This window comes from Balaenoptera acutorostrata, chromosome 10 (assembly GCF_949987535.1).
Source record: "Balaenoptera acutorostrata chromosome 10, mBalAcu1.1, whole genome shotgun sequence".
NCBI lineage: Eukaryota > Metazoa > Chordata > Mammalia > Artiodactyla > Balaenopteridae > Balaenoptera > Balaenoptera acutorostrata.
Window position 1 is genome coordinate 44,571,347 of NC_080073.1, and position 26,543 is coordinate 44,597,889.

The 26,543-nt window shown below is 41.3% G+C and overlaps 1 protein-coding gene across 1 annotated transcript in view; it reads left to right on the forward strand.

The window, feature by feature from the left end:
- The window catches only part of MYRIP (myosin VIIA and Rab interacting protein), a 224,014-nt gene that overhangs the window by 26,827 nt on the left and 170,644 nt on the right, over positions 1-26,543 (forward strand). The window contains exon 2 of the mRNA XM_057555467.1: positions 15,084-15,227. Coding sequence (XP_057411450.1) covers positions 15,118-15,227 — 110 coding nt within the window. The 5' untranslated portion in view covers positions 15,084-15,117. The remainder of the gene's footprint in view (positions 1-15,083; positions 15,228-26,543) is intronic.

A 26,543-nucleotide genomic window follows, 5' to 3' on the forward strand; every position in this document is an offset into this window, starting at 1 on the left:
ATCCCTGGTCCGGGAAGATCCCACATGCCACAGAGCAATTAAGCTCATGCGCCACAACTGCTGAGCCTGCACTCTAGAGCCTGTGCGCCACAACTACTGAAGCCCGCACGCTCTAGGGCCTGCGTGCTGCAACTACCGAGCCCACGTGCTGCAGCTACTGAAGCCTGCACGCCTAGAGCCCGTGCTCCGCAACAAGAGAAGCCACTGCAATGAGAAGTCCGTGCCCATCAACAAAGAGTAGCCCCCGCTCGCCGCAGCTAGAGAAAGTGCGTGCAGCAACGAAGACCCAACACAGCCAAAAAAAAAAAAAAAAAAAGAACAAGCTAATAAAAAAATAAAATAAAATAAAGCTGCAGCTTTTTGGTTAGTTTCTGCTTCAGAGTTCTATAATCTTGTATAGAGATTTCTATAACACACCTTTAACTATCTTTGAAGTAGCTAACTTTAATTAAAGTATGTGTCTCTGAACCTCCTGCCAATGCGAAGACGTATTACTGAAGTATAGCTGGTTTGGTGAAACCCGCCAAGGAGCAGGCTAATGTTAAAGATTATTAAACAATTTCCCTCCTGCCATGGTACTGAACTGTAGATTTCTGTTTCTTTTTTTATTGCCTAGAGCAACTTTACTCTCTCTCCTCTTTTTTCTCTATCCAATAGGACATTATCTAGGATCAAATCTCTTTTTAATGTTATTGCTTACATATGTTTGAGTATAACCACAGTCTGAAAGGCCTAGCTGAGCACAATATTTTACTGTAAGCCTTTCCATTTGAAACTATTTTCCTTTTGAAAAATGTACACTGCAGTCCAGTTCGAACATTTATTTCAACTTTTACTATACTGAAGCTTCAAAAAAAGAAAGAAAGAAACCTATTTATTGCACTCAGGCCTTGGGTCATTGCAGACACCACAGCATTCAAAAAGATCAGGTCACAGAGGTGGTTTGAAGATCATCTGGTCCAGAGGTAGAAAACTGCTGGATCAGAAGTCATCAGTAGGTCATCCCACCAGGTGATGTGCTACATCGGTGAGATGAGTGAATTCCATGGACGTGAGTCCATGGCCAAACTTTGTTTGCTGTAAATGAGTTTCTTGGTCAGCCACAACATGCTGGGGGGAACTGTGACAGTGAATCAAGTATTCTGTAAGTGATGGATAAAGGTGCAGGCATAGATGGAAAATTTATACATATGTATTCCAGGAAGGACTCACTAACCCCTCTATGACAGAAGATCTGGTGCAATCACTCTGCCACCAGGTGACTGACTGGCTTCCCCCCAATCCACAGCTCAGCACTGGTCTCTGGTGTTGGGAAGATGGGTCCTCAGCAGTGGTGACAGGCAGATTAGGCCTGCAAAGAGGAAGTCTGTGAGATTGGACCCATGTGTAGCCACGTTGTTGGACCCTCCTGCCATGTCCATTTTGTACAAGGGCTCACTGAATAAGCACTGGGGAAGAGGCTGCCTCACCGCCTCGGGTGTCCTCTTGTCCACCGGATTGTTGAGAACTTCCGCATAGATATTCAAATATCATCACACTCCGCCTCTCTGAGAGATCTGCACACACCTCTTCCTCAGACTTCCTTGTCATTGATCTCCCAAACCTGTTCTTTTCCCATCTGCCATTCTGTTGGCTACTGTCCATGAATTGATGTCTGTTCCATTCTTCCAGACATCTCTCGGTCCAGACAATGTGGAAGATCAGTATACAGCTTGAAATCCTGCCCACCAGAAGGGTGACCCCTCACTGCTATCCTTCAGGGTCACCCCTGACTGGGGCTGTAATGCTACAGCTGTCCACTTCTGGCGGGTGTCAGTGATTTCTTACAGAATCATCCACAAATCCAGACTGAGGTTTTTCCTCTTATGTTGGTTGATCACCAGGAACTTTCTATGAGGACGTAGCTGTGGATTGAGGGAGAGGAGACATAGCAGCAGACACAGGAGACATGGGAGTCTGAGTCACCTGCCCATGCAACTTACACCTTCTGGAACGGATTGGGTCTAATTTCTTATATAGCATTTCCACTTGACGGTGGGTCCCTACTGTGCACTCCAAGCCTAACAAGCAGCTCAGAGCTAGCTTCTGCTGGTTACATGGTCACTTGATGTCCCCTAGTTAGGCATTCAGTACCAGGGCCTGGTAGCAAGCATGAGCTATTTCTCAAAAGGAGAATAGTTACCTGTAGAGGAGGGTGTAGTTCTGCTTTAACACACCCTTGAAAGCCTTTGCGGTGCTTCTCCTAGGGCTTCCCAGAGGTCCTGTATGGCATCTCTCTTTGCTGTGGACATTTTGATATCACTGCATCTGTTGGGTCCTGCATAAACCAAGGGACAGAGCCTCTGGTAGTGCCGCCTGGACTGTTTACATATAAATTGATACTTCTAAGTAAGTACCTGATAATAATTTGCTCTCTTTGGAAGGTAAATATTCTCTAGCTCTGGGCCCCACTCAAAACTGGATGCTTACAGTTTACATAGTAAATGGCTGAGAGCAGCGTACTTGTATGTTTCTATGTGTCATCTCCAAAATGCAAAAAAATCCCACCAAGCTTCAAGCCTCTGTTTTTACTGAAAGGCTAAATGATGATTAAAATAATAACAATAACAATAAAACAACAGCTGTAGACAGTCTAGAACAACCCATCAGAGAAACAACAGGCTAAACTATGTGGTTGGGACTGAGGCTGCTGCTGGAGAGGCAGTGTGCTGATTCTGTCTCACTCTAGGGCCTGGAGGAGGTGCTGCTTAGGGCACAGAGGTCTGCTCTTGGCACACCGGGCTTGAATTACAGTGGGAGCCGGTTTAGAAACTGACTTTTTATCACACGTTTGAAAAGTACCCCTCATTTGGGAGTTTACTATTTCCATACATTTCATTTCCTCTTCTTGAAGATGTTATCTCTATTTCTTTGTCTTCCTTTAGCTTATTGAGGCCAATTTGCTTTCTACTCATGTATAGACTATATCTCTGAGTTTCAAAGTCATTTATTGAGTTTTAGACATTTGGTAGGCATTTTGGATGATCTTATTTGGCACAGAATAGTTGACACGTAGTAACAGCACTGTGGCGGGACTTGGTGAAATTTGGCAAGAGTTCTTTTTGATAGGCTGCTCTCAGATCAATCAATCAACAAACAAATGTCACCAACCCACAAGTAACCCACAAGTAACAGCTGGGCATGCCACTCATGACAAAGGACAAAGAAGACAAAGGTTCCCCCTTTAGATAGTTATAGCCCAGACACCAGACCAGCCCCCATGGCAGAGCCCAGCCTAGAAGGACTCTGTGTGTACTGGTCTTTACTGCCAAGAGCAGTAAAGCCTGCCCCTCCTGCCAGATGCCATCTTGGGAAGGAGGAGGGAGAGGGAAGGAGCTGCCCATTGGGAGTTGAACTTTGACCTGCCTGAACATTTTCCAAGAGGCGAGAGTTTAATCAAGGAGTAAATAGGCAGCTTTGAGTCATTTTCTCTGCTTTCTTCTCAACTTCGAGCTCCTACCTAGACAACTGCAGTGGCTTCCAGCTGCCTGCCTCTGTCCCTGTTCACCTCCATCCCAGTTTCCCACCACTACCCGTGTGACCCCAGGAAAGCACAAACGCTGTATCTCGGGTTGCTCGCCTGGTTAGGACCCTAAAGTGGCTCCCAGGGCCCTCGGGTGAAGTCCAAGCTCTTTAACAGAGCTTCACAGACTCCCTCTGCGACCCTGCAGCAGACATATTGAGTGATATGCCCATCGCTAAGGGAAGCTTTTGCCTGTGCTCCTCCCTCAGCCTGGATACCTGCCAACCCTTGCCCCACCTAAGGGCCCTGGCCGAGGCAGGACCGACACCCGGAAGTCTCTCCATCTCTGGCTCCTGCCCTCCCTCTTTCCCCTGATCCAGGGGCAATGACTCCCAGCCCATTCCTCAGGTAGCCCTTACCACTTTGGGCCTGATTATCCTTTATCGCCAGCTGTCCCAGCCTCTATTCAGTGAAGGTATGAACAAACAGTACTCACCCTGGGTCCTGAGATTAAGTCCCAATGTGCATGACTAGGGGAACCCTCTGAGGTTTGCATACTAAAAACCCAGGCTCTGCAGCTGTTATTTGCTTACACTGTAATTGTGCTGTTTACATATAAACTGATACTTCTAAGTAAGTACCTGATAATAATTTGCTCTCTTTGGAAGGTAAATATTCTCCTTTTCTCATCTACTATTCATTGTCTTAATCCCTGTGTTTTGAGAACAAATGGAACGGTAAATTTTAGCCTACCATGTTTGATCACAAATTTGGAATTGATGAAGTCTGAATTAGTGAAGTTTTAATGCATATTTTTTCACAGTCTTATGTGGTCAAGTTCCAAATGCAGCCAGCTGTCAACTCTTATCTTGACACACTTTTATTACAGTCAGAAGAAATGTACCAGACTTTTATATAATAGAGGGAGCAAAGAGCATCATTATCCAGTTGAAACTGAAGAGGAAATTCTCAGTGGGCTGAAGAGCTGTGTATTTTTATCGAGTGTTCATTAGCTGTCCTCTGTGCAAGGGATCAACATGAAAACACCCAAAGGATGGGAAGCAGACAGAGAAAAAGCCCAAAAGGCAGGAGAGGCATCACAGGGCTTCCACTGTGACCAAAGGCTCAGAAAACAAAAGCAGGGGATTGTAGGCATTGTTCTAATTCAAGATGGCAGAGAAATGCACTGGGCTCTACTACAGACCTGTTAGTTTGGTCATTGTAGATAAGGCCAGAAAAATGCAATCAAGGTTTATAAACCAGGTCATTTATTTGCCAGTAATGTGAAATGTGTATATGTGTCTGTATTAGCCAGAGTTTCCAGAAAAACAGAACCAATAGGATATGTGTGTTGTATATATATGTGTGTGTGTTTATATATGTATAAAATAAAAATATTTATTTTAAGGAATTGGATCACATGATCATGTAGGCTCACAAATCGCAAGATATGCAGCTGGAGACCCAGGAGAGCCAGTGATGTAGTTACAGTCTGAGTCGGAAGCCTGAGAACCAGGAGAACCAATGGTGTAATTTCAGTGTGAAGGCCTGTACTGTAGCAGTAGTGAAGGCCCCTTTGTGAACTCTGCTGGGCATACCTGGGGCTACTGGGAAGCACATAGTAAGAGGCTGACAGCTATGTAGCTTTCAGTTTAGACCAGGTTTTCTCAACCTTGGCATTATTGACATTTTGGACCAGATAATTCTTTGTTGTGGGGAGCTGTCCTGTGCATCATAGGATGTTTAGTAGCAACCCCTGGCCTCTACCCGCTAGATGCCAGTAGCACACCCTATTAGAAACAACTAAAAATTTCTCCAGACATTGCTGATTATCTCCTGGGAGGCAATATGGTGCTCAGTTGAGAACCACTGGTTTAGTCTCCCATTTTATTTCCCTTCCACCCCCCTCCTCCTGCTAACTCCTTCCACTCTGTGCTCAGGGTGTGTGTGTGCCCATCTAATACCGTCTGAAACATCTCCCAATACCTGTTGCCAGCAGAGGCTGTGGCAGCAGCTCCCCCACTTTTACCATCCTTACTTCTGAAGAAGTTTCCACCAGGATCTAATAGGTAGAAAATGCCATCAACTATCAAATGGATGGGGATAATGAGATCTCCCCACCAATTTTCAACTTCTAGAGCTGCTCTCATTTGCCAGAAATAAAATCAAAGTATCACTTCTGTTTAATGGGGAAGGAAGTTTTGCCTCAAATAGCATAAGCTTGGAGCCTCCATGAGGTATCAGGAGGGTCAATGGTTCAGATGGAGGTCACAGGGGCTATAAGAGCTGATGCCTGGCAGTCTCAGGGTGATGGCATCCAGACTATAGGAAGCCATAGGTTCCCTGTGCAGCTAGGCTTGGAGCTGATCTGGCTTTTCTGCAGATCTCACCCTTTTTCTGCAAGGGTCCCTTGTAGAATTTTAGTCTGCAGAGTATGCCTGGGGACAGCCATTCATAGGCCAGAGTGTCCCTGGGGCCAGAGGGAATTACTTTTTAAATTTTTTCGTTCATTTAGCAATCAAGATTGTATTGGATTCTCTTGGCCCTTACATTTCCATATGAATTTTTGGATCAGCTTGTCAGTTCTTGCAAAAAAAGAAGCTGGGATTTTGATAAGAATTGCGTTGAATCTGTAAATCAATTTTGAAAGTTCTGCTATCTTAACATTGTCTTCCAATCCATGGGATGTGTTTCCTGTGTTTAGTGTACAAGTCTTAAACTTCTTGTGATAAAATTACTCAGAAGTATTTTATTTTTTGATGCTATTGTAAATAAAATTGTTTTCTTAATTTCATTTTTTGAAGTGTTCATTTATAGTGTATAGAAATATGATTGATTTGTGTATACTGATCTTGTATCTTGCAACCTTGCTCATCTCAGTTTTTTGGTTTTAATTGGTTTTGTGTATGTGTATTCCTTAGAATTTTCTATATATGAGATGAATATTTTCTCTGAATATAGATAATTCCAATTTTTCCTTCCCAATTTAGATGCTTTTTAGTTCTTTTTCCTGCCTATTGCCCTGGCTAGAACCTCCAGTACAATACTGAATAGAAATGGTAAAAGTGACAATCTTGTTGTGTCCATGACATTTGGGGGGAAAGCATCTATCCATTCACATTGAGTATGGTGTTGGCTGTGAGTTTTTTGTAGACAGCCTTAATCAATTCAAGAAAGCTCCCTTCTATTCCTAGTTTGTTGAGTATTTATATCAGAAAGAGTATTTGATTTTATCAAATGCTTTTCTGTATTAATTAAGATTATGTGATCTTTGTCCTTTATTCTATTAATATGCTATATTATATTCATTGATTTTCACATGTTCAACCAACCTTGCATTCCGGGCATAAATCCCACTTTGTTATGGTGTACATAATCCTTTTTTGTATGTTGCTGGATTTTGTTTGCTAATATTTTGTTGAGGATTTTTTCATCTATATTCATAAGGGATATTGGTTTATAGTTTTATTTTATTGTGATATCCTTGTCTGTTTTTGGTATCAGGATAATACTGGCTTCTTAAAATGGGTTAAGAAGTGTTTCCTCCTATTCTATTTTTTGGGGAAGAGTTTGTGAAGGATTGGTGTTAATTTTTCTTTAATTGTTTGATAAAATTCACCAGTGAAACCACCTAGCCCTCTGCTTTTCTTTGTGGAAGTTTTTGATTACTAATTCAATATCTTTACTAGTTATAGATCTATTCAGGATTTCTATTTTGTCTTGAGTCAGTTTTTGTAGGTGTCTTTCTAGGATTTTTTTCATTTCATCTAGGTTATCTAATTTTCTGGCATACAACAGTTCACAGTATTCCTTTGTAATCCTTTTTATTTCTGTAAAGTCAATAGTGATGGCCCTCTTTCATTCCTGATTTTAGTAATTTGAATCTTTTGTTTTTTTTCTTGGTCAGCCTTGCCAAAGATTTGTCAATTTTGTTGATCTTTCCAAAGAACTAACTTTGGGTTTTGTTGATTTCTCTCTATTGTTTTTCTATTCCATTGATTTGTCTTTATTATTTCCTTCCTTCTGCTTACTTGGGTTCAGTTTGCTTTTTTTTTTTTTTTTTTTTTTGTCTCTTAAGGTAGAAGGTGAGGTTATTGATTTGTGATGCTTCCTTTTTAATATAGGTGTTTATAGCTATAAATTTACCCCTAAGCACTGGTTTAGCTGCATCCCATAAGTTTTGGTACATGTGTTTTCATTTTTATTTATCTCAAAGTATTTTCTTATTTCTCTTGACCCTTTGGTTACTTAGAGTACATTGTTTAATTTCCATATACATGTGAATGTCCCACATTTCTTTCTGTTATTAATTTCTAATTTTCTTCCATTGTAGTTAGAGAACAGATTTTATATTATTCAACTCCTTTAAATGTATTGAGATTTATTTTACAGCCTAATATATGGTCTATCTGGAGAATATTCCACGTACACTTGAGAAGAATATATGTTGTACCATCATGTAGAGTGTTCTGTAGATGTCTGTTAGATCTAGGTAGCTTACAATATAGCTTAAATCTTCTATATCCTTGCTGACGTTTTGCTAGTTGTTCAATCCATTATTGAAGGTTGATATCGAAATCTCTAATGATTATTGCTGAATTGTCCATTTCTTCCTTTAATTCTGTCAGTCTTTGCTACAAAGACTTCCTTTAGTATTTCTTGTAAGGCAGGTCTGCTAGTGATAAAGTCTCTCTGTTTTTGCTTATCTGGAAGCCTTAATTGTCTTAATTTATCCTTCATTTTTGAAGGATACTTTTCTGGATATAGAATTTTTGGATAATAGTCCTTTCCTTTCAGTTCTTTGAATATATCATCTCAATACCTTCTGGCCTCCAAGATTCCTGATAAGAAGTCAGCAGTTGACCTTATTGAGGATCCCTCATGTGTGATGAGTCATTTTCTGTTTTACTTTCAAGATTCTGTATTTTCTTTGGCTTTTAACCATTTGACTATAATGTGTCTAGATGTGCATTCTTTGAATTTATCCTACCTAGAGTTTGTTGAGCTTCTTGGATGAGCAGATTAACACTTTTCATCAAATTTGGGAAGTTATCCACCATAATTTATTCAGTATTCTTCAATTCCTTTTTTTCACTCCTGTTAATATCATTCCCAGGAGATAGAATCTGACATCCCGTATGGGTCAGGTGACACCCCTGGTCCAATCAGCTGTGCCCTGGTGGTGTGACCATGTCTCCTCTGGGCCATTCCTGTGTTCAGGTAAAGGATGAGTCTCAGAGAGGGGGCTGTTCATGGCAGGGATAACACCCTTGAAGGTGAAGGAATGAAGATCAGTGAGTCTTACAGCCCAAGCACCACTTGCTCAAAAGAAGTCACAGTGAAAGTACATATCGGACCATTTGTGTTTTTCTTTCCTTCCCAGGCAAGTTCTTTTCCTTTTTTACCCCCTGATAACAAGTGCCTTAAATGGGATAGCCCTAACATTTCGATTCCTTTGTAGGAATAAGAAATTTCTTTTCAGTTCTAGTCAAGATCTAGCCATGGTCAAAGAGGGAAGCCCTAGCAGTATTCACCCTTTATTACTTTTAGGACTTTGGATAGTCCAAGTTAATCTCTGTACTTCTCTCTATGTATTAGGTGCATCATCATCATCATCATCACCACCACCACCACCACCACCACACACACACACACACACACACACACACACACACACACACTGTGGATTTGTAAAGATCCCATGCATGCATTTGTCCTTGACCCATCTGTTCTAGGTTCCTTTCTAGAATGTCGCTTGTGTAGACATTGACCTTTCATGATGAACCTCCCATTATGTATGTATTTCATATTCTTGGAATGTCTGGTTTTTTTAAGGGGAAGGTTGTGCTTACTAGTTTCCTATAGAAGTATCTGTATCCTTCCTCTAGTTGTTCTAGCCAAGAATAGTAAAGACAATTCTACCTTTATTTTGGTTTCCTATCTTTAAATTTGTTTCCATTTGCTTTCCTTTTTAAGTCATCAGCTTCTTCTAAAGCTCATATAACTCTGTAGCTTCTTATGATAATTGCATGAAAACCCCAGCTAAATCAATTCAGTAATTATATTAGAGTAGCTACTGGAATTTGTCATCATGGGATGGACTTATGGCAATAATTCCCAAATAGTCATTTCTTTGGATGTTAAGAGGTAGCTGTTATTAAAGAAAGAGGTATTTGCAGACAAATGCATTTGAGAACTACAGGGATAAACAAAATCAGACTGGTTCTTTAGTGATAGACTTCTTAGAGGTTCTGATAAGCTTATATGCACTGTGTATCCCTGAGAGGGCAATACAGTTTGAGGCATTTCTCACCTTTATTTCATCACAGAGCTCTCCTTTCTCAGATCGCTTGTGGGAACAGTGACCTGAGAAACACACATTAGGGAAATGGTGATATAATTAAATCTTGAAGTTTATTAATTTTCTCATTACTAAATTTTAAAATGTATTCTCTCTGCTACCATCTTAGTTGAGTATAAACCAGAGAAATCCAGGGGCAGGAGCACGGGTCTGGAAGTCAGAGCATCTGAACTGGTTTTGTGTCTGGGAAATCACTTCCCTTTGGGCAATGAAAGAGTCATACTTCCGTGACCTCTGACTCATGGACATTGAGGCTTTTCCAGCCCTAACGATGCTCTTTCTCTTGTGCAGGGAATCTAATTGTGTTTCCTGTAGAAAAGGGAAGAAGCTTTTACCATTTCCCAAAAAGGGTTTCTCATTATTCTCTGTCTTATCCATTTACAGCTACTTTATTTATTTCTTTACAGAAACCATTTATCCCTCTTGAGTCCTGATCATTCTTTTTAGATTTGATATGATCAGAGTTATCACTTCTGTCTTGTACTAACTGGGCATCTTAGAATCTCATTTGGAATTCTCAGGAACCAAAAGCCAGTGAAGTGAAATGAAGGGGGCAGACACGTCACCTTCTGGGAAACTCCAGAGTGCCATTATCACCTTTAATGGGGTGTTTTAAAGGAAGAAGTCGGTCTGCATTTTCCCTGTGCCCTCTAATCTGTTTCTCCCTGCTCATTGGGAGACTAGAAGATGGCAGCTATGAAGCTTCCCCTTTCCTGAGCAGCCTAGGGGTGGGACCTTATTTCTAATTCACTCCCTCAGACCAGCAGGTGCTCTAGGCACTCTCCCCACCCATAATGTGATTATCCCTAGCCAAATCTTTTCTCTCCTCCACAGAGGTCCCACTTTGTTCTGTATAGTTTTATCACATTTATTCCTAAAAATATATGTATACTTGACTTTCTGTGTTTTTGAACTTTATATAAAAGGAGTCATACAGTTTGTGTGCTGTACATGCATATATATGTGGCTTCTCTATCTCAACAGCATGTTTTTAAGATTCATCTATGTGGAATATACCTTCAGAATGTTCTTTTTCATTGCAGTGGAGTATTCCACTGGTATGAAACAAGTATACAATATTTGTTTATCCTTCTTCCTGCGTATGGATGTTTGGGGTGGTTTACAGGTTTTACTTATTTGTTATATTTTTTTGTTATTTTGAATGTGACTGTTACTAATGTTCTTCTGTTAGGTTGAACTGTGTGAAATAGGCATTTTTATAGGCTCCTATTTATTTCATATGATTCAACCCGATTCCTATCTGTTGGTGCATATTTGCAAGATTATATCTGAGGAATATACCTAGGTGTGGCAGAAATGCTAATTCATAAGGTACGTGTATCTTCAACTTTGAAAATGATGCCTAATTGTGTTATAAAGAGATTGTACCAATTTTTACTCACTATATCAAAATTGTCCCACCTCCTGTCAACACTTGATAAAGATGATTTTGGTGGGTGTGAAATATGGTTTTAATTGCAATTCTGTAGCTACCAATGACATTAAGCATCTTTTTATATGTGTATTTGCCATCTCTGTTTCTTCTTCTGTATAAAAATGTGGAAATGACTTTGGAACTGGCTAAGGGTAGAGGGTGGAAGAGTTTTGAGGTGTATGTTAGAAAAAGCCTAGGTTGCCTTGAGGAGACTATTGGTAGAAATATGGATGTTAAAGGTGATTATAGTGAGGTCTCAGGAAGAAAAACGGAGGGACTTCCCTGGTGGTCCAGTGGTTAAGACTCTGCATTTCCACTGCAGGGGGCGCAGGTTCGATCCCTGTTGGGGGAACTAAGATCCCACATGCCGTGCGGTGTGGCCAAAAAGTAAAATAAAATAAGAAAGAAAAGAGGAGAGCTGCAGAGAAAGCTTCTCTCATGTTAGAGAACGCATATATCATCATGAACAGAATGTTGGTAGAAATGAATGTTAGAGGTACTGGTCTCAGACGGAAATGAGGAAGATGTTATTGGAAACTGAAGGAAAGCTGTTCCTTGTTATAAAGCGGCAGAGAATTTGGTTGAATTGTGTTCTAGTGTCTTGTGGAAAGTAGAACTTGTAAGTGATGATGAACTTGGATATTTAGCTGAGAAGAATTCTAAAATAAGTATTAAAGACTGGTTTGTCCTTGCTGCTATAATAAGATGTGAGAGGAGAGAGGTAAATTGAAGAAGGAATTGTTACACTAAAGGAACCAGAACTTGCAGATTTGGAAAATTCTGTCTATCCATATTGCAAAAATGAGAAATTCTGTCTGTAGAGAGCAACAGAGGTGTGGCTGGACAGCCATTTGCTAAAGAGATTAGAGTGTGGCTCACAGATCCAGTCAACCATTGCAGCAGAAGCCGGGAATAGAGACGCCGTTATTCAGGACAGATCTGTAGAGGACCTCTTGTCTGATGGCTTGGCCCCTGTGAACCGCGTGGGAAGCTGACAAAGTTTTTGAGAATTTATATCAACAGAAACACTGCCAGCTTAGGCTAAACAGAGACAGGACAAATGAGGGAAGGCTGTTGGATTTCTGAGAGTCTACAGGATGGGCCGGTAGAGCTATTTGGCTACAAACATGCATTATCCTTCAGGACAAGGGAAGAATGATCCTGAAGACAAATCAGAGGTCTGCAGGGGTGCCACTGTCACCATGACCTGGGGGATGGGGCTGTCCCTCCTCAATTACCAAGGGTGGGCCAAGCTGCTGTCGCTACACCCAGGGCCAAGGGGGTGGGACAGCCACCCTGGCGGGCTCAGAGGACAGAGCATGGAGCCCAAGAGGATTATCCTTGAGCCTTAAACAAACAAAACAAAACAGAAACAGACTCATAAATACAGAGAACAAACTGGTGGTTGCTGGAGAAGAGGGGGTCGGGGGAACAGATGAAATAGGTGAAGGGAATAAGAGGTACAAACATCCAATTATAAAATAAATTAGTCACGGGGATGTAAAGTACACACACAAGGATAAAAATTATTAAAAAATAAACATCAGAGATTATGCATGGAAAAAAGTACACATAGAGAACATGGTTAATAATATTGTAACAACTTTGTATGGTGACGATGGTAACTGGACTTATTGTGGTGATTATTTCATAATGTGTAAAAATATTGAATCACTATGTGGTACACCTGAAACTAATACAGTATTGTATGTCAAGTATAACTTAATAAAAAAAAATCTAATGGAATTTGCCCTGCTTTCAGACTTGCTTGAGACCTAAGACTTCTTTCTCCTTTCCAATTTCTCCCAGCTAGAATGGAATGCCTATCCCATGCCTGCCTCACTGTTCTATTTTGGTAACAGGTAACTTGTCTGGTTTCACAGGTTCACAAAGGGAAACGAATTTTGCCTCAGGATGAATCATACCTCAAGTCTCACCTATACCTAATTTAGATAGTAATGAGATGAGAATTTGGACTTCGAGTTGATGCTGCAATAGGTTGGGACTGTGGTGGCTGTTGGGATGGGGTGAATGTAATTTACATGTAAGAAGGACAAGATATCTGGGGGAGCAAAGGGTGAAGTGTTACAGGTTGAGTTGTGTCCCCTGCCAAATTCATACATTGTAGTCCTAACCCCAGTAACTCAGATTGTGACTGTGTTTGGAAGACAGGACATTTAAAGAGGCAATTAAGTTGAAATGATGGTGTTAAGGTGGGCCCTAATCCAATATAATTGGTGTCCTTATAAGAAGGAAAAATTCAGACATAGGTGTGCACAGAGGGAAGACCATGTGAAGACACAGGGAGAAGATGGCCATCTATAAGCCACGGAGGGAGGCTTCAGGAGAAGTCAACTCTGCCGACATCTTGATCTCAGACTTCTAGCCTTCAAGACTGTGAGAAAATACATTTATGTTATTTAAGCCACCTAGTCTGTGGTGCTCTGTTAACAGCAGCCCTAGCCGATCAATACACCTACCTATATGCCAATACCACTCTGCCTCGATTATTGTAGCTTTATAATAAAGACATTCAGTATTGAGTAGAGGTTGTAAGGGTGGTCATTCTTGCCTTTCTCCTGATCTTAGGGGGAAACAGTCTTTCATCATTGAATATGATGTTAATTGTAGGTTTTTGTTGTTTTTATTTTTTAATGCCTTTTATATGATTGAGGAAGTATCTTCTAGTCTTAGTTTTCAGAGGGCTTCTATTATGAATGGGCATGGAAGTTTGTCAAATGCTTTTTCTGCATCTATTGAAATGATCGGATGATTTTTCCCTTTAATTTTGTTAATGTGGCAGATTACTCTGATTGATTTTTGAATGCTGAAACAACGTTGCATTGCTTAGATAAAACTCACTTGGTCATGTTATATAATAATGCTTTTGAAATCTTGCTGCATTGGTTCCACTAATATTTTGTTGAGAATGTTTACATTTACGTTTGTGCTGCCCTTCAGTTCTGGGCAGTTTTTTGGAATTATGTATTTGATTCATCCCTGGGTGCAGCCATTCATTAAAAATGATTTTTAAAAATATGGTTTCCCATAATTTTTAGGTATGCACTGCTGGGAGGTGTGTCTTTGAAATATCTTTTCTAGTTCTGAGAAAATGTCTAAAAAGATTATTTTACTATATATATATATTTTTTTGGCAGAGGAGAGTTTATTGATTTCTAGTTTATATTTCATAGTCATGTGATAAAAACTTCAAGGGATATAGTATATATAGGATTTTCTTTTACACTTTTATTTACTTATTTGGCCTGACCATGCGGTTTGCGGGATCTTAGTTCCCAGACTAGGGATTGAACCCGGGCCCCCAGCAGTGAAAGCCTGGAATCTTAACCACTGGACCGCCAGGGAATTCCCCTATGATTGTTTTTTAAGTATGATTTATTTTATCTTACAATTATGTGTGATATTTAAAATTTGAAACTTCAAACCATAGAACTTTAGAAGTTTTAGATATTGTGTTTTGGTGTTTTGTGGAAATCCACACCAGGTCTCATGTATGCTTCATTCTGTCGAAAAGAATAATTTATCTATTTTTTTCTAATTTAAGAGTTGGGATAAATGACACTGTTGACGACCAGTTACCTTCTCTTTTTCTCCACAGTCTTGCTGAAGTTGTCTGTAAATGTTTGTTGAGTATGAGAGCAGAGCAGGATACTATCTTATGTAAACACTGTGTCTAATTTTGTTTAATAACAACATTGGTTGATTTTATCCATGGAGGACTTTTATCTTGCCCTCAATTTGTGGTCTCTCCTTTGATTTCTCAGGTCTCGTTCCATTGTCTGTGTTTGGTGTTAAATCATGGGGAGGAAGCTGGACCTGTCTGGTCTGACCGATGATGAAACAGAGCATGTTCTCCAGGTGGTTCAGCGAGACTTCAATCTCCGAAAAAAAGAGGAAGAGCGGCTCAGGTGAGATGCTTCTATTTCCCACCTGGGTACAGTGAACCATATGTGGACAAGTGAAACAGGCTTCCTGAGTGTTCCTTGCTGCCAGCCCTACGCTCAAAGTCTTTATGCCATGCAAACACACAGAGGAAGAATGTCCTTCCCTTTGTAGTCAGGCTGGCCAGCTTCAACACTGGGCATCACAATGTCAGCTCAGAAATGTGACTGTTCACACTCGCAGTCAAGTTTGTGTTCGGCTTCTCACCCTGTAAATTATTAGCTCTAGAATGGATGGAGTTCATGCTGACGGTGGCTGTTTAGAGCTTGCTCCTGGCTTTAATTTTCTTGTTGGCAGGTACTACTGAAGAATAACCAAAGTGTTATATAAATGGGAGAATTAGATTCATAGCTGTACAATCTTCTGTTAGAGCTCTCAGCTACCATGGTGCAGGAAGAGAGCTCTGAAGACCTGGTACAAGGAAGGTGACCACCAGGCTGGGATGGGGTTACCTGGCTCAGCATCACCCTCCTCATTTTATAGAGGGAAAAGCTAAGACCCAGAGAGGGGGGCCTTGTGACTCCTCTGCAGTTGGTATTTCCTCGTGGGATGTTCTTGGAAGTGCTGTTGCTGCCTAAATTTGGAAGAAGTCAGAGTGATGGAAATGCGGTCATGTGTTGGGGTTTGTGTGTTAGAACCTGACGACAAGTCATCATGAGCTCCCCATCTCCATAAACCTGTTTTCCCTCGGGATTCCCCAGGTTTGTCATGGCACTGTCTCCTTCCTTAGCCACTGAGCTCAAAACCTCAGTCTTTATCATTCCTCCCCTGACTTGGTCCCCACACAGGGCAGGGCCAGGCCCTGTTATTTCTGCCTCCTCAGCATGTCTCCCAGCCCTATCCCAGTCCAGCTTTCGTGACTTTTCATCCCACAGCTTTCGTGACTTTTCATCCCAGTCGTTGCAGTCACCTTCTCTATGATCCTCCTGCCTCCAGTCCTCCAGGGTGGTGCCCCATTTCAGCTGTAACCATGCCCTTTCCCACTCTGCTTAGAATTGACACGGGTTGTTTTCCTTTGCCCTTGGAGTTTCTCAGACTTTCTGTTTCTGTAGAATATTTACCTCCCTTACTTGTAAGTACTCTAGTGTAATTTACTTTACTTCCACCATGATTTTTTCCCATATCGTATATATTTAATATGTGCTTATTAGATGGAAGACAAGAAATCTGTTAATTAAGTAGTTATCTGATTTAAAAACCATGTGCCACAAAAAAAGACATATGGATCAATGGAACAGAATAGAGAGCGCAGAAATAAACCCACACACCTACGGTCAATTAATCTTCAACAAAGGAGGCAAGAATATACAATGGGAAAAAGACAGTCTCTTCAGTAAGTGGTGCTGGGAAAGTTGGACAGCCTCATGTAAATCAATGAAGTAAGAATACACCCTCTCACCATGCACAAAAATAAACTCAACATGGCTTAAAGACTTAAACATAAGACATGATGATACCATAAAACCCCTAGAAGAGATCATAGGCAAAACATTCTCTGACATAAATCATACCAATGTTTTCTTATGTCAGTCTCCCAAGGCAATAGAAATAAAAACAAAAATAAATAAATGGGACCTACTCAAACTTACAAGCTTTTGCACAGCAAAGGAAACCTTAAACAAAATGAAAAGACAACATACGCAATGGGAGAAAATATTTCCAAATGATGCAACTGACACGGGTTTAATTTCCAAAATATACAAACAGCTCATACAACTCAACAACAAAAAACAAACAACCCACTTGTAAAATGGGCAGAAGACCTAAATAGACAGTTCTTCAAGGAAGAAATATAAATGGCCAATAGGCACATGAAAAGATGCTCAACATTGCTAATTATTAGACAAATGCAAATCAGAACCTCACACCAGGCAGAATGGCCATCATTAAAAAGTCTACAAATAATGAATGCTGGAGAGGGTGTGGAGAAATGTAAACCCTCCTACACTGTTGGTGGGAATATAAGTTGGTACAGCCACTATGGAAAACAGTATGGAGGTTCCTCAGAAAACTAAAAATGCAATTACCATATGATCCAGCAATCCCACTCCTGGGCATATATCCAGACAAAAGTCTAATCCAAAAAGATACATGCACGCTTATGTTCGTAGCAGCACTATTCACAATAGCCAAGACATGGAAACAACCTAAAGGTCCATTGACAGATGAATGGATAAAGACGATGTGGTACATATATACAATGGAATACTACTCAGCCATAAAAAAGAATGAAATAATGCCATTTGCAGCAACATGGATGCAACTAGAGATTATCATACTAAGTGAAGTAAGTCAGAAAGAGAAAGACAAATACCATAAGATATCACTTACATGTGGAATCTAAAATATGACACAAATGAACCTATCTATGAAATAGAAACAGACTCACAGACATAGAGAACAGATTTGTGGTTGCCAAGGAGGTGGGGGCTGGGGGGAGGGATGGAGTGGGAGGTTGGGGTTAGCAGATGTAAGCTTTTATATATAAAATGGATAAACAACAGGGTCATACTGTATAGCACAGAGAACTATATTCAATATCCTATGATAAACTATAATGGAGGGGCTTCCCTGGTGGCACAGTGGTTAAGAATCCAGCTGCCAATGCAGGGGACACGGGTTCAAGCCCTGGTCCAGAAAGATCCCACATGCCACAGAGCAACTAAGCCCGTGCGCCACAACTCCTGAGCCTGAACTCTAGAGCCCACGAGCCACAACTACTGAGCCTACATGCCACAACTACTGAAGCCCATGCACCTAGAGCCCATGCTACGCAACAAGAGAAGCCACTGCAAAGAGAAGCCCATGCACCTCAACGAAGAGTAGCCCCTGCTCACCGCAACTAGAGAAAGCCTGCATGCAGCAACAAAGACCTAATGCAGCCAAAAATAAATAAGTAAAAAATAAGTAACATTTTAAAAAATATATGGAAAAGAATATTTTTAAAAAGAATGTATATATATGTATAACTGAATCACTTTGCTATACAGCAGAAATTAACACAACATTGTAAATCAACTGTACTTTAATTTAAAAAAAATCCATATGCCAGGCACTATTCTAGCTGTTGGATACATAACAGTGAGCAAAATAAGTCTTTGCCCCAAGGAGTTTATATTCTAGAGCTGTGCTGCCCATACTGTAGCCACCGACCATGTGTGGCTTCTGTGCACTTGTAATGGGGTGAGTCTGAATTAAGATGCACTGTAAATGTAACATACACACCAGATCTCAAAAATTTAGTACCAAAACATGTAAGATATCTCATTAATAATTTTTATAGGGACTTCCCTGGTGGCACAGTGGTTGAGAATCTGCCTGCCAATGCAGGGGACACGGGTTCGAGCCCTGGTCCGGGATGATCCCACATGCTGCGGAGCAACTAAGCCCGTGCGCCACAACTACTGAGCCTGTGCTCTAGAGCCCATGAGCCACAACTACTGAGCCTGAGTGCCACAACTACTGAAGCCCGTGTGCCTAGAGCCCGAGCTCTGCAACAAGAGAAGCCACCTCAATGAGAAGCCCACGCACCACAACGAAGAGTAGACCCCGCTTGCCACAACTAGAGAAAGCCTGCGTGCAGCAATGAAGACCCAGCAATGAAGACCCAATGCAGCCCAAAATGAATGAATGAATTAAAATAATAATAATTTTTATATTGATTACATTTTGAAGTGCCAATGTTTTAGATATACAAGCTTAAAGAAAAGACATTAAAATTAATTTTTCCTCTTTCTTTTTACTTTTTTTTCATATGGCTACTAGAAAATTTAAAATTAGACATGTCTCACAATATATTTCTATTGGCTAGTGCTGCCCTAGAGGCAGGAGAGAGAGAGGAAGTAAATAAATACAAACATATTTATATGTGTTAGGTAGTGGTGAGAGCCATGAAGAAGAATAAAGCAGGGCAGGGGGACAGAGACTGGCCAGGGATGGGCAGGGTGCTCTCTTTTGCACGGGCTGGCTGGGGAAGACTTCTCTGGTGAGACTTGAGCAGAGACTTGCTGGAGGTGAGGGAGGGAGCTGGGCTGCTCTTTCGGGTAATATCAAGCAGGGTGGAGGGAACAGCAAATGTCAAGTTCCGATTCAGGGATGCACCTTTATGTTTCCAGAGGAGCTGGGAGGGAGGGAGCCAGGGAGAGTGTAGTAGTAGAACAAAGCCCAAGCAATATCCTAAGCCCAAACCACGTGTAGTAAATCCAAACTCAAAACCACTGCAATTGTCAAACCTTTCCCTGCCTCTCTGCATTGCTTGGATTTAGGAGACAAGAAAGTCTTCGAAGCTATGTTACAGAAAGTATTTTTGAATTCTTTAATATTTGCTTCAATGAGCATAAGACGCAGAATGGAAGATTTTTATTTTAAGGTTTCAAACTGAATTGTGTGTCTTTTCTCCCGGCCAGCTGTTCCTTATTGACCTAGTTTCTCTGGTTAGGTTTTGTGAGGGTAGGTCTTGGGTGTAGAGGTTACACAGTGTTTCTAATGATCTGTTCTTCAGTGTTGACATAAAATGTAGCAAATAGTGGTGAAAATGTGAATTAAATGTCCTCAGAACATATGATGGTAAGGGAAACAGAGAGAGTGGGGCTGAAGCATTCAGCACAATTAGGAAATAAATTCATGGAAAGATAACTAGAAGACATAACAGCTGTGAACTGGCACTGCCCTGGGTGCTCTGCACAGTTCATATTATTGATTCGTCATAGGAGTCCCCGTAAGGAGGATCCGCATTTACATGAAGGCACCCAAACACAGAGAGGTTACAAAGCTTTCTCAGAATCACACAGTTAATTGGGGTAGAGCCAGGATTCTGTTTCCCACAGCCTCTGAATTATACAGACTGGATTAAGCCTTTTCAAAACTGTTCTTCTGTGCAGGTAGAAGAGCGCTGTCCCCCCACTCCCCACCCCACCCGCTAATGACCACAGTCACACCACAACTGGGTATATCAGCTCCTGTGTATATGCACAGTCATAGGTATTCCTATATAAAGAGACTCTGTGGACCCCATTTCACTAAGATTATGTGCATTCCCAGCAGTGGGGATGTGGGGTATTGAACATTTAATCCCATTAAAGGCTATACGCATAGTAGGACTATTTGGGGGGAAGACAGAGGATTGGGTGGGCCTGAGAATAGTGGACATGCAGCGGCAGACAGAGGAGGGGGTACTTATGTACAAACAAGTTCAACAGAGTGAGTGTTGATTGCATTTTCCAGGACACACCATAGTATTAAAACTATAGATGGAGCACGTCGGAGAACAAAAGACATGTTGACCCCTTCTCCTACCTCCAGGGGCTTGGGGTCTAAACGAATCAGATAAATGTGTAGAAAATACACACTATACTTGATTAATTTTATTCTTTGTTTTTCTTTCTTATCAGATGCTTTCATGCAGACATTGAAAAACAAAATGGTAAAGACCTTACAATGAAAAGCACCAGTCCTCCGCTCCATGTTTAATCGATTTTGTCCTTAGTTCTGTAGTCCTCCTAGCATTACCTCCATAAATCTAAAAAAATATGCTTATGTTGCTATTTCTTGATGTATCAGTTTTAGATAGTCTTTCATTTCTCTGTTCTGAATGGTGGGGATTTTGCTCACTTACTTAGACTACTTTTACCTTTTGTTTCTTGATGGTTATATTATTTGTGGTTTGGTTTTCTATTGGTCATCTTTCAAACAAACAGTATACAGAAACCTCTGGGTCTCATTCCATCCACATTCACCATCCTTTCTTGGTTCTGGCAGCACATGTATTCGTATGGCTAGTGTGCATATGGCATCCCTACCCTCCATCAACCACCCCTTCCACTTTCCTTATCTCACGTCTGTCCCTGCTGTATCTTTACGCTTACATATTCAAGGGCTGTTCTGCAAACATAAATTTGAGTCTTTCTTGTTTTGTTCAGAGGTTGACACTAATGTTGAAAATCAATAGGCAGCCCTTAAGTTATTATGATTGAAAATAGTGTTTGCTGCTCTCTTTTCCAGAACTTCATTGAAATCTGCAGGTGGCTCATTGGTCCCCTCCTTTTCTTTTCACTTTTATGAATTAATTACACTTTTATTTCTTCGCTGTCATTTTAAAGGAGTCTTGGGAAGGAGGGGAGGACACTAAGTGTTTGTTTAGTCTGCCATCTGGAACCTATTGGCCACAGTAACTTATTTGCTGGTCAGGGCCACGGAGGAGGCTGGGGGAGGTACAGACATGAAGGGTACTCCCTGTGTGCAGAGTGTACCCAGAGCATGTTCTGGGGTCACACAGAAGTGGATATAGGTCTTTGTACCACTGCTTAACACATCATTAGATGGAGGGAGCCTGACCCCTAAGACACCAGATAGAGGGGAGTTTCTGATGACCAGCAGGGGACTTTGTGTCCAAATGAAATAAACTTTTGTTGGGATAAATCACTGAGGCCTCAGGGTTTATTTGTTATAGCAGCATAGCCTAGTATTACATTGACTGATATAGTTTCTGGGGCTATCTGGCCCCTCATGTAGTAGAAGACACCTGTGGAAATATCTCCAGACTTACAGTAGTATCATAATTTATACCCTGTGATTTTATATTATCAGGCATGTTTGCAAACTGGTTTTTAAAATGAGTGTTAATTGTACGGTACTCTGGTGTTCAGACTGAGATGTTTATGAGAAAGCCACAGCCTTAAAGTTTCTCATTTAAAATGTGCTGGCCAGAAGCTAGTTAGCATCTGGGTAACTTCCAAAGATTTGCTGGTGCTCTAATGGACTTGGTCTGTGTGGGAGCAGTGGTTAGATTTGATGAAATGGTTTCCCGTAACTGCGACGGGCCATTAATTTTCCGGGTCTGCTGAACTGAGAGTGTGCTTCTGCCTGCCAACGACTGCGGGGCCCAGGAGAGGCCAGGCCAGGGGAAGGAAGGGAGGGGAGGATGGAGAGCATGAGTGGCAGGGCACTTCCCGTCTAGTCTTTCTCTGAGAGGCTCAGTGGCTGTAGCCCAGCAGCTGCAGTGTGTAAATTCCTCCTCCTTGGGCCTGCGTTAAGAGGGGGATTAATGCACTTGGAGACCTGTTTCTGTTACTCACTTGCTGACACGGCCTGTGCTCTCTCTGCCACCTCAGTGACAGGATGTGAGGGCAATCGTCCATCCCCCAAGAGTCAGGTCTAAGTGAGAAGATAACTAAGAGCTGCCAGGGGGTGTGGAAGGACCACTGCAGGAAAGCAGAGATCTCCCCCAAACTAGAAGTGCTTTGTGTTTCTAGTCTGTTATACAGAAACTCCTTTGAGGTTTAACCACGATTTTACAAAATAAAGAGAACACAGTGCTTTTAATGAAATGAGTTAGTGATCTTCATTCAAAATTCATTTTAAACAAATTAAAATTTTAGTATGAGAACTTAATTTTTCAAGAAGTTTCTTTTTCAAAAAGTAAAACGGCTTTGTTCTCAAGGTCCCTAGTTTGGACAATTAAATTGATCGAATTAATTAACAAACACTCCTGGTCATATACTTCTTTGAAGCTGGAAGTCAGATTGCCTCGTCTTTACTCAGTTGGAATAAATATGCCCTGTGGTTTATGAAATAACTATGCCTTCACAGAGTGCATCTGCCCTGCATCTCCTCACTGGCCCCTTGTAGCTCCTGAGAGGCCACAATAACACTGTGGCACTAACCTGTCCAAGTGATGCATCTGCTCTCTCAGAGAGAGCATGCTGCAAGCCAGGAGTTCCTTCCTCTGCACCGCTAGATCAGGTTGGCTGGCCAGTCACCCGGCAGGGCTCTGAAATAACAGAGCCCAAAGCAGGCGCACTGTGTGGTGGAGTGGGAAGTTGGACACAGCTCTGTCTGAGAGTCACTTTGTGATGGGGGAAGGCCTAGCAACTCGGAGACACCAGGAATGGTCCTGGAGACTTGTGTAGGGCAGGTGTGAGGACCTCAGAAGCAGGATGTGCATAGCATAGAGCGTATCAATCTCAAAGCTAGAGCGGACCTCACAGATTTTTAAAAATTGCCTTTTTACTTATTACTGGTATTTTTAATAACGAAAAGGTCACATATATTACATCAAAGCTATTGGATATCCCTTCATTTGCTTCACAATCATCTATTGAATGTCAGGAGCCTCCTGGGGAAACATGAGGGGGATGAAAGAGTGGGGGAGGGCGAGAGGGGTTCACAAAGTTAATAAGTGCCTAACCCTTGAGGAAAAGTCCAGAAGGTGAGCTAAGTCTGATACGAATAATTAGGATGCTATAGAGAGTGAGAAATAAAAGCATTATGGTAGACCCATGGGAATACTTTCATCTTGGAGATGGGAGGTAGGAAAAAGGAAAGACTTCCTGAAGGAGAGGTGCATTTATTCGATCCCTGAAGGTAGACAGGATTCTTTAAGTGGATTGAAACAAAGGTCTGTGCACCAGGGAGCATCCTGAGCAAAGTGATATGGATAGAAGAGAGGGCATGTTTTCTCAACCCCAATCAGGAGCTGTGGTGGGGCAGTGGAGGAAGTGACTGCTTTGACAACAGTCCCTTTTGCGCCATGGCTCATTGTGTGGAAGAGTGGTGTTCCAGGAATAGCAACCCCTCCCATGCCCAGCCACCGTGAGAAAAGAGCTATTCTTTCCAAAATGGGGAAAGTGAGGCTCTAAAAAGAAGTTAAAAACTGGCCCAGGTTGTACATAGTGAAAGGTAGAATCAAACCTAGGCAGTGTCACACCAGAGCTAGGACATCACACTGCCTTGGTACTGAAAACAAGGGGACCCAGGTGTCATGGGACAGAATGGGTGAAATTAGGGCCATCTTAGAAAATCTGGTACCTGTCCTTGCTAAAACTTGGGGTAACATTCCAAGGGATGGGAAAGTAGTAGGGTTTAAGTCAGGTTATGGGGAAGGGTAACTGGGACATTACAGTAGTCATTAGTCACACGTGGCACTGAGCCCTTCAAATATGGCTTATCCAAACGGAGATGTAGTCTAAATTACTCTGGATTTCAGAGCTCTAGTATGAAAAAGAATGTAAAGTATCTCATGAATAATTTTATATTGAAAACACATTGAAATGTATCTAAAATTACATTTTAAGTAAAATGTATAATTAAAATTAATTTCACCTGTTTCTTTTTTTACTTTTTAAAACTGTGCCTACTAGAAGACTTTATATATATTGCTCACATTATATTTTTATTGGCCAGCACTGGTTTGGAATGCTAGGTTAAGCAATTTGGAATTTATGGGATCAGAAAGTAAGCTTTCTTCCCCAATTTTGTTTAAGGCTAGTCCTTTTCTTTGAGGTTTGTAGGTATCTGAAAGACCCAGCGAATGTCTTAGCTACCTAACTGTGCATTGGCCTTTGCTATCAACAACTGTTATATCTGCCATGTGAAGGTGATCTCAGAATAATAGCCTGGTATTGCCTTCCCTGTACAGTTTAAAAGGAAAGCACACTGATCATGCCATATTCACCACGGAGAGCTTGCCATCTCAGAATGGAATAAACCCTTTGATGTTTCTTTGAAATTAATGGTTGACCAAGTATATGTCATGATTTTTTTTTTTTTTAAAGAAATTCACGTTATTTTATTTATTTATTTATGACTGTGTTGAGTCTTCGTTTCTGTGCGAGGGCTTTCTCTAGTTGCGGCAAGTGGGGACCACTCTTCATCGCGGTGCGCGGGCCTCTCACCATCGCGGCCTCTCTTGTTGCGGAGCACAGGCTCCAGACGCGCAGGCTCAGTAATTGTGGCTCACGGGCTTAGTTGCTCCGTGGCATGTGGGATCTTCCCAGACCAGGGCTCGAACCCGTGTCCCCTGCATTGGCAGGCAGATTCTCAACCACTGCGCCACCAGGGAAGCCCCTGTCATGATTTTTGAAATAAGAAAGTGGCCTTAGGATGTCCTCATATTCATAATTTGTATAATGTCTCTGGTACCATAAAACTGTAAGTTATCACATATTCGCCTGTGGGGATCTGCTTTTAAGAATGGCCAAGAGAGTTTGATGCTGCAAATGGACTTATAATGTAGAAAAAGAATCATACTGATGCTCTTATTTACTTTTTAATTTGTAACCCTTCAAAGATGTATGGTTACTAATTTGTAAATTCTGGATACCTTCTCCCCATAATCCCATATTCTTTAATAACAATATTCTAGATTGCTTTTGTGGCTCTAAGTTCCTGATCTTATTTGCTTTTCCACTCCCAGTGTCAGAGGCTCAATTCTGCTGGGCTCTGATAAAGCTTTTGTGGTACTAATTCTTGGCTGGACTTTCATTCCTCAGACCTCTGGCTCCAGAAAGCATTTCTTTGGCATTTGGTACACATAGAATTCAGGACTTGAAAGAGAATAAGGAGGAAAGTTTCTGCAGCTATTGTGCAAGCAGCTTTCTTCAACCATAGTAATTCAGGCACGTCCACAAGCATTTAGCCAGAAATGGTCGGAAATGCAGAATTGGTGAACACAGGTGGACGTTGTGGAAATCAGAGTTTTACCTTCACCCTGTGCTGTGCTAGTGGAATAACAATTTCCTTGTCCCCATGACCTTCTTCAGTTCCTGGAAACAGGCCCCTGCCTTCACCTCTTTACTCAGCTCCTGAAGAAAACAGGCCCATCTCGAGCCTTCCTGTACTGTTGGTAGGAATGTAAGTTGGTGCAGCTACTATGTAAAACAGTATGGAGGTTCCTCAGAAAACTAAAAATAGAATTACCATACGACCCAGCAATCCCACTCCTGGGCATGTATCCAGACAAAACTATAATTTGGAAAGATACATGCACCCCTATGTTCATAGCAGTACTATTTACAATAGCCAAGACATGGGAACAACCTAAATGTTCATCAACAGATGAATGGATAAAGGAGATGTGATACATATATACAATGGAATACTACTCAGCCATAAAAAAGAACGAAATAATGCCATTTGCAGCAACATGGATGGACCTAGGGATTATCATACTAAGTGAAGTCATAAAGAGAGAGAAAAATACCATATGATATCACTTATATGTATACTCTAAAATATGACAAAATGAACCTATCTACAGAACAGAAGCAGACTCTCAGACACAGAGAACAGACTTGTGGTTGCCAAGGGGGAGGGGGTTGGGGAGGGATGGAGTGGGAGGTTGGGGTTAGCAGGTGTAAGCTATTATATATAGAATGGATAAACAACAAGGTCATACTGTATAGCACAGAAAGCCATGTTCAATGTCCTATTAAAACAGGAGGGAAGGGGGCAGGGCACAACCTTTGAAAGAATGACATAGACCAAGGACATGACATAAACTGATT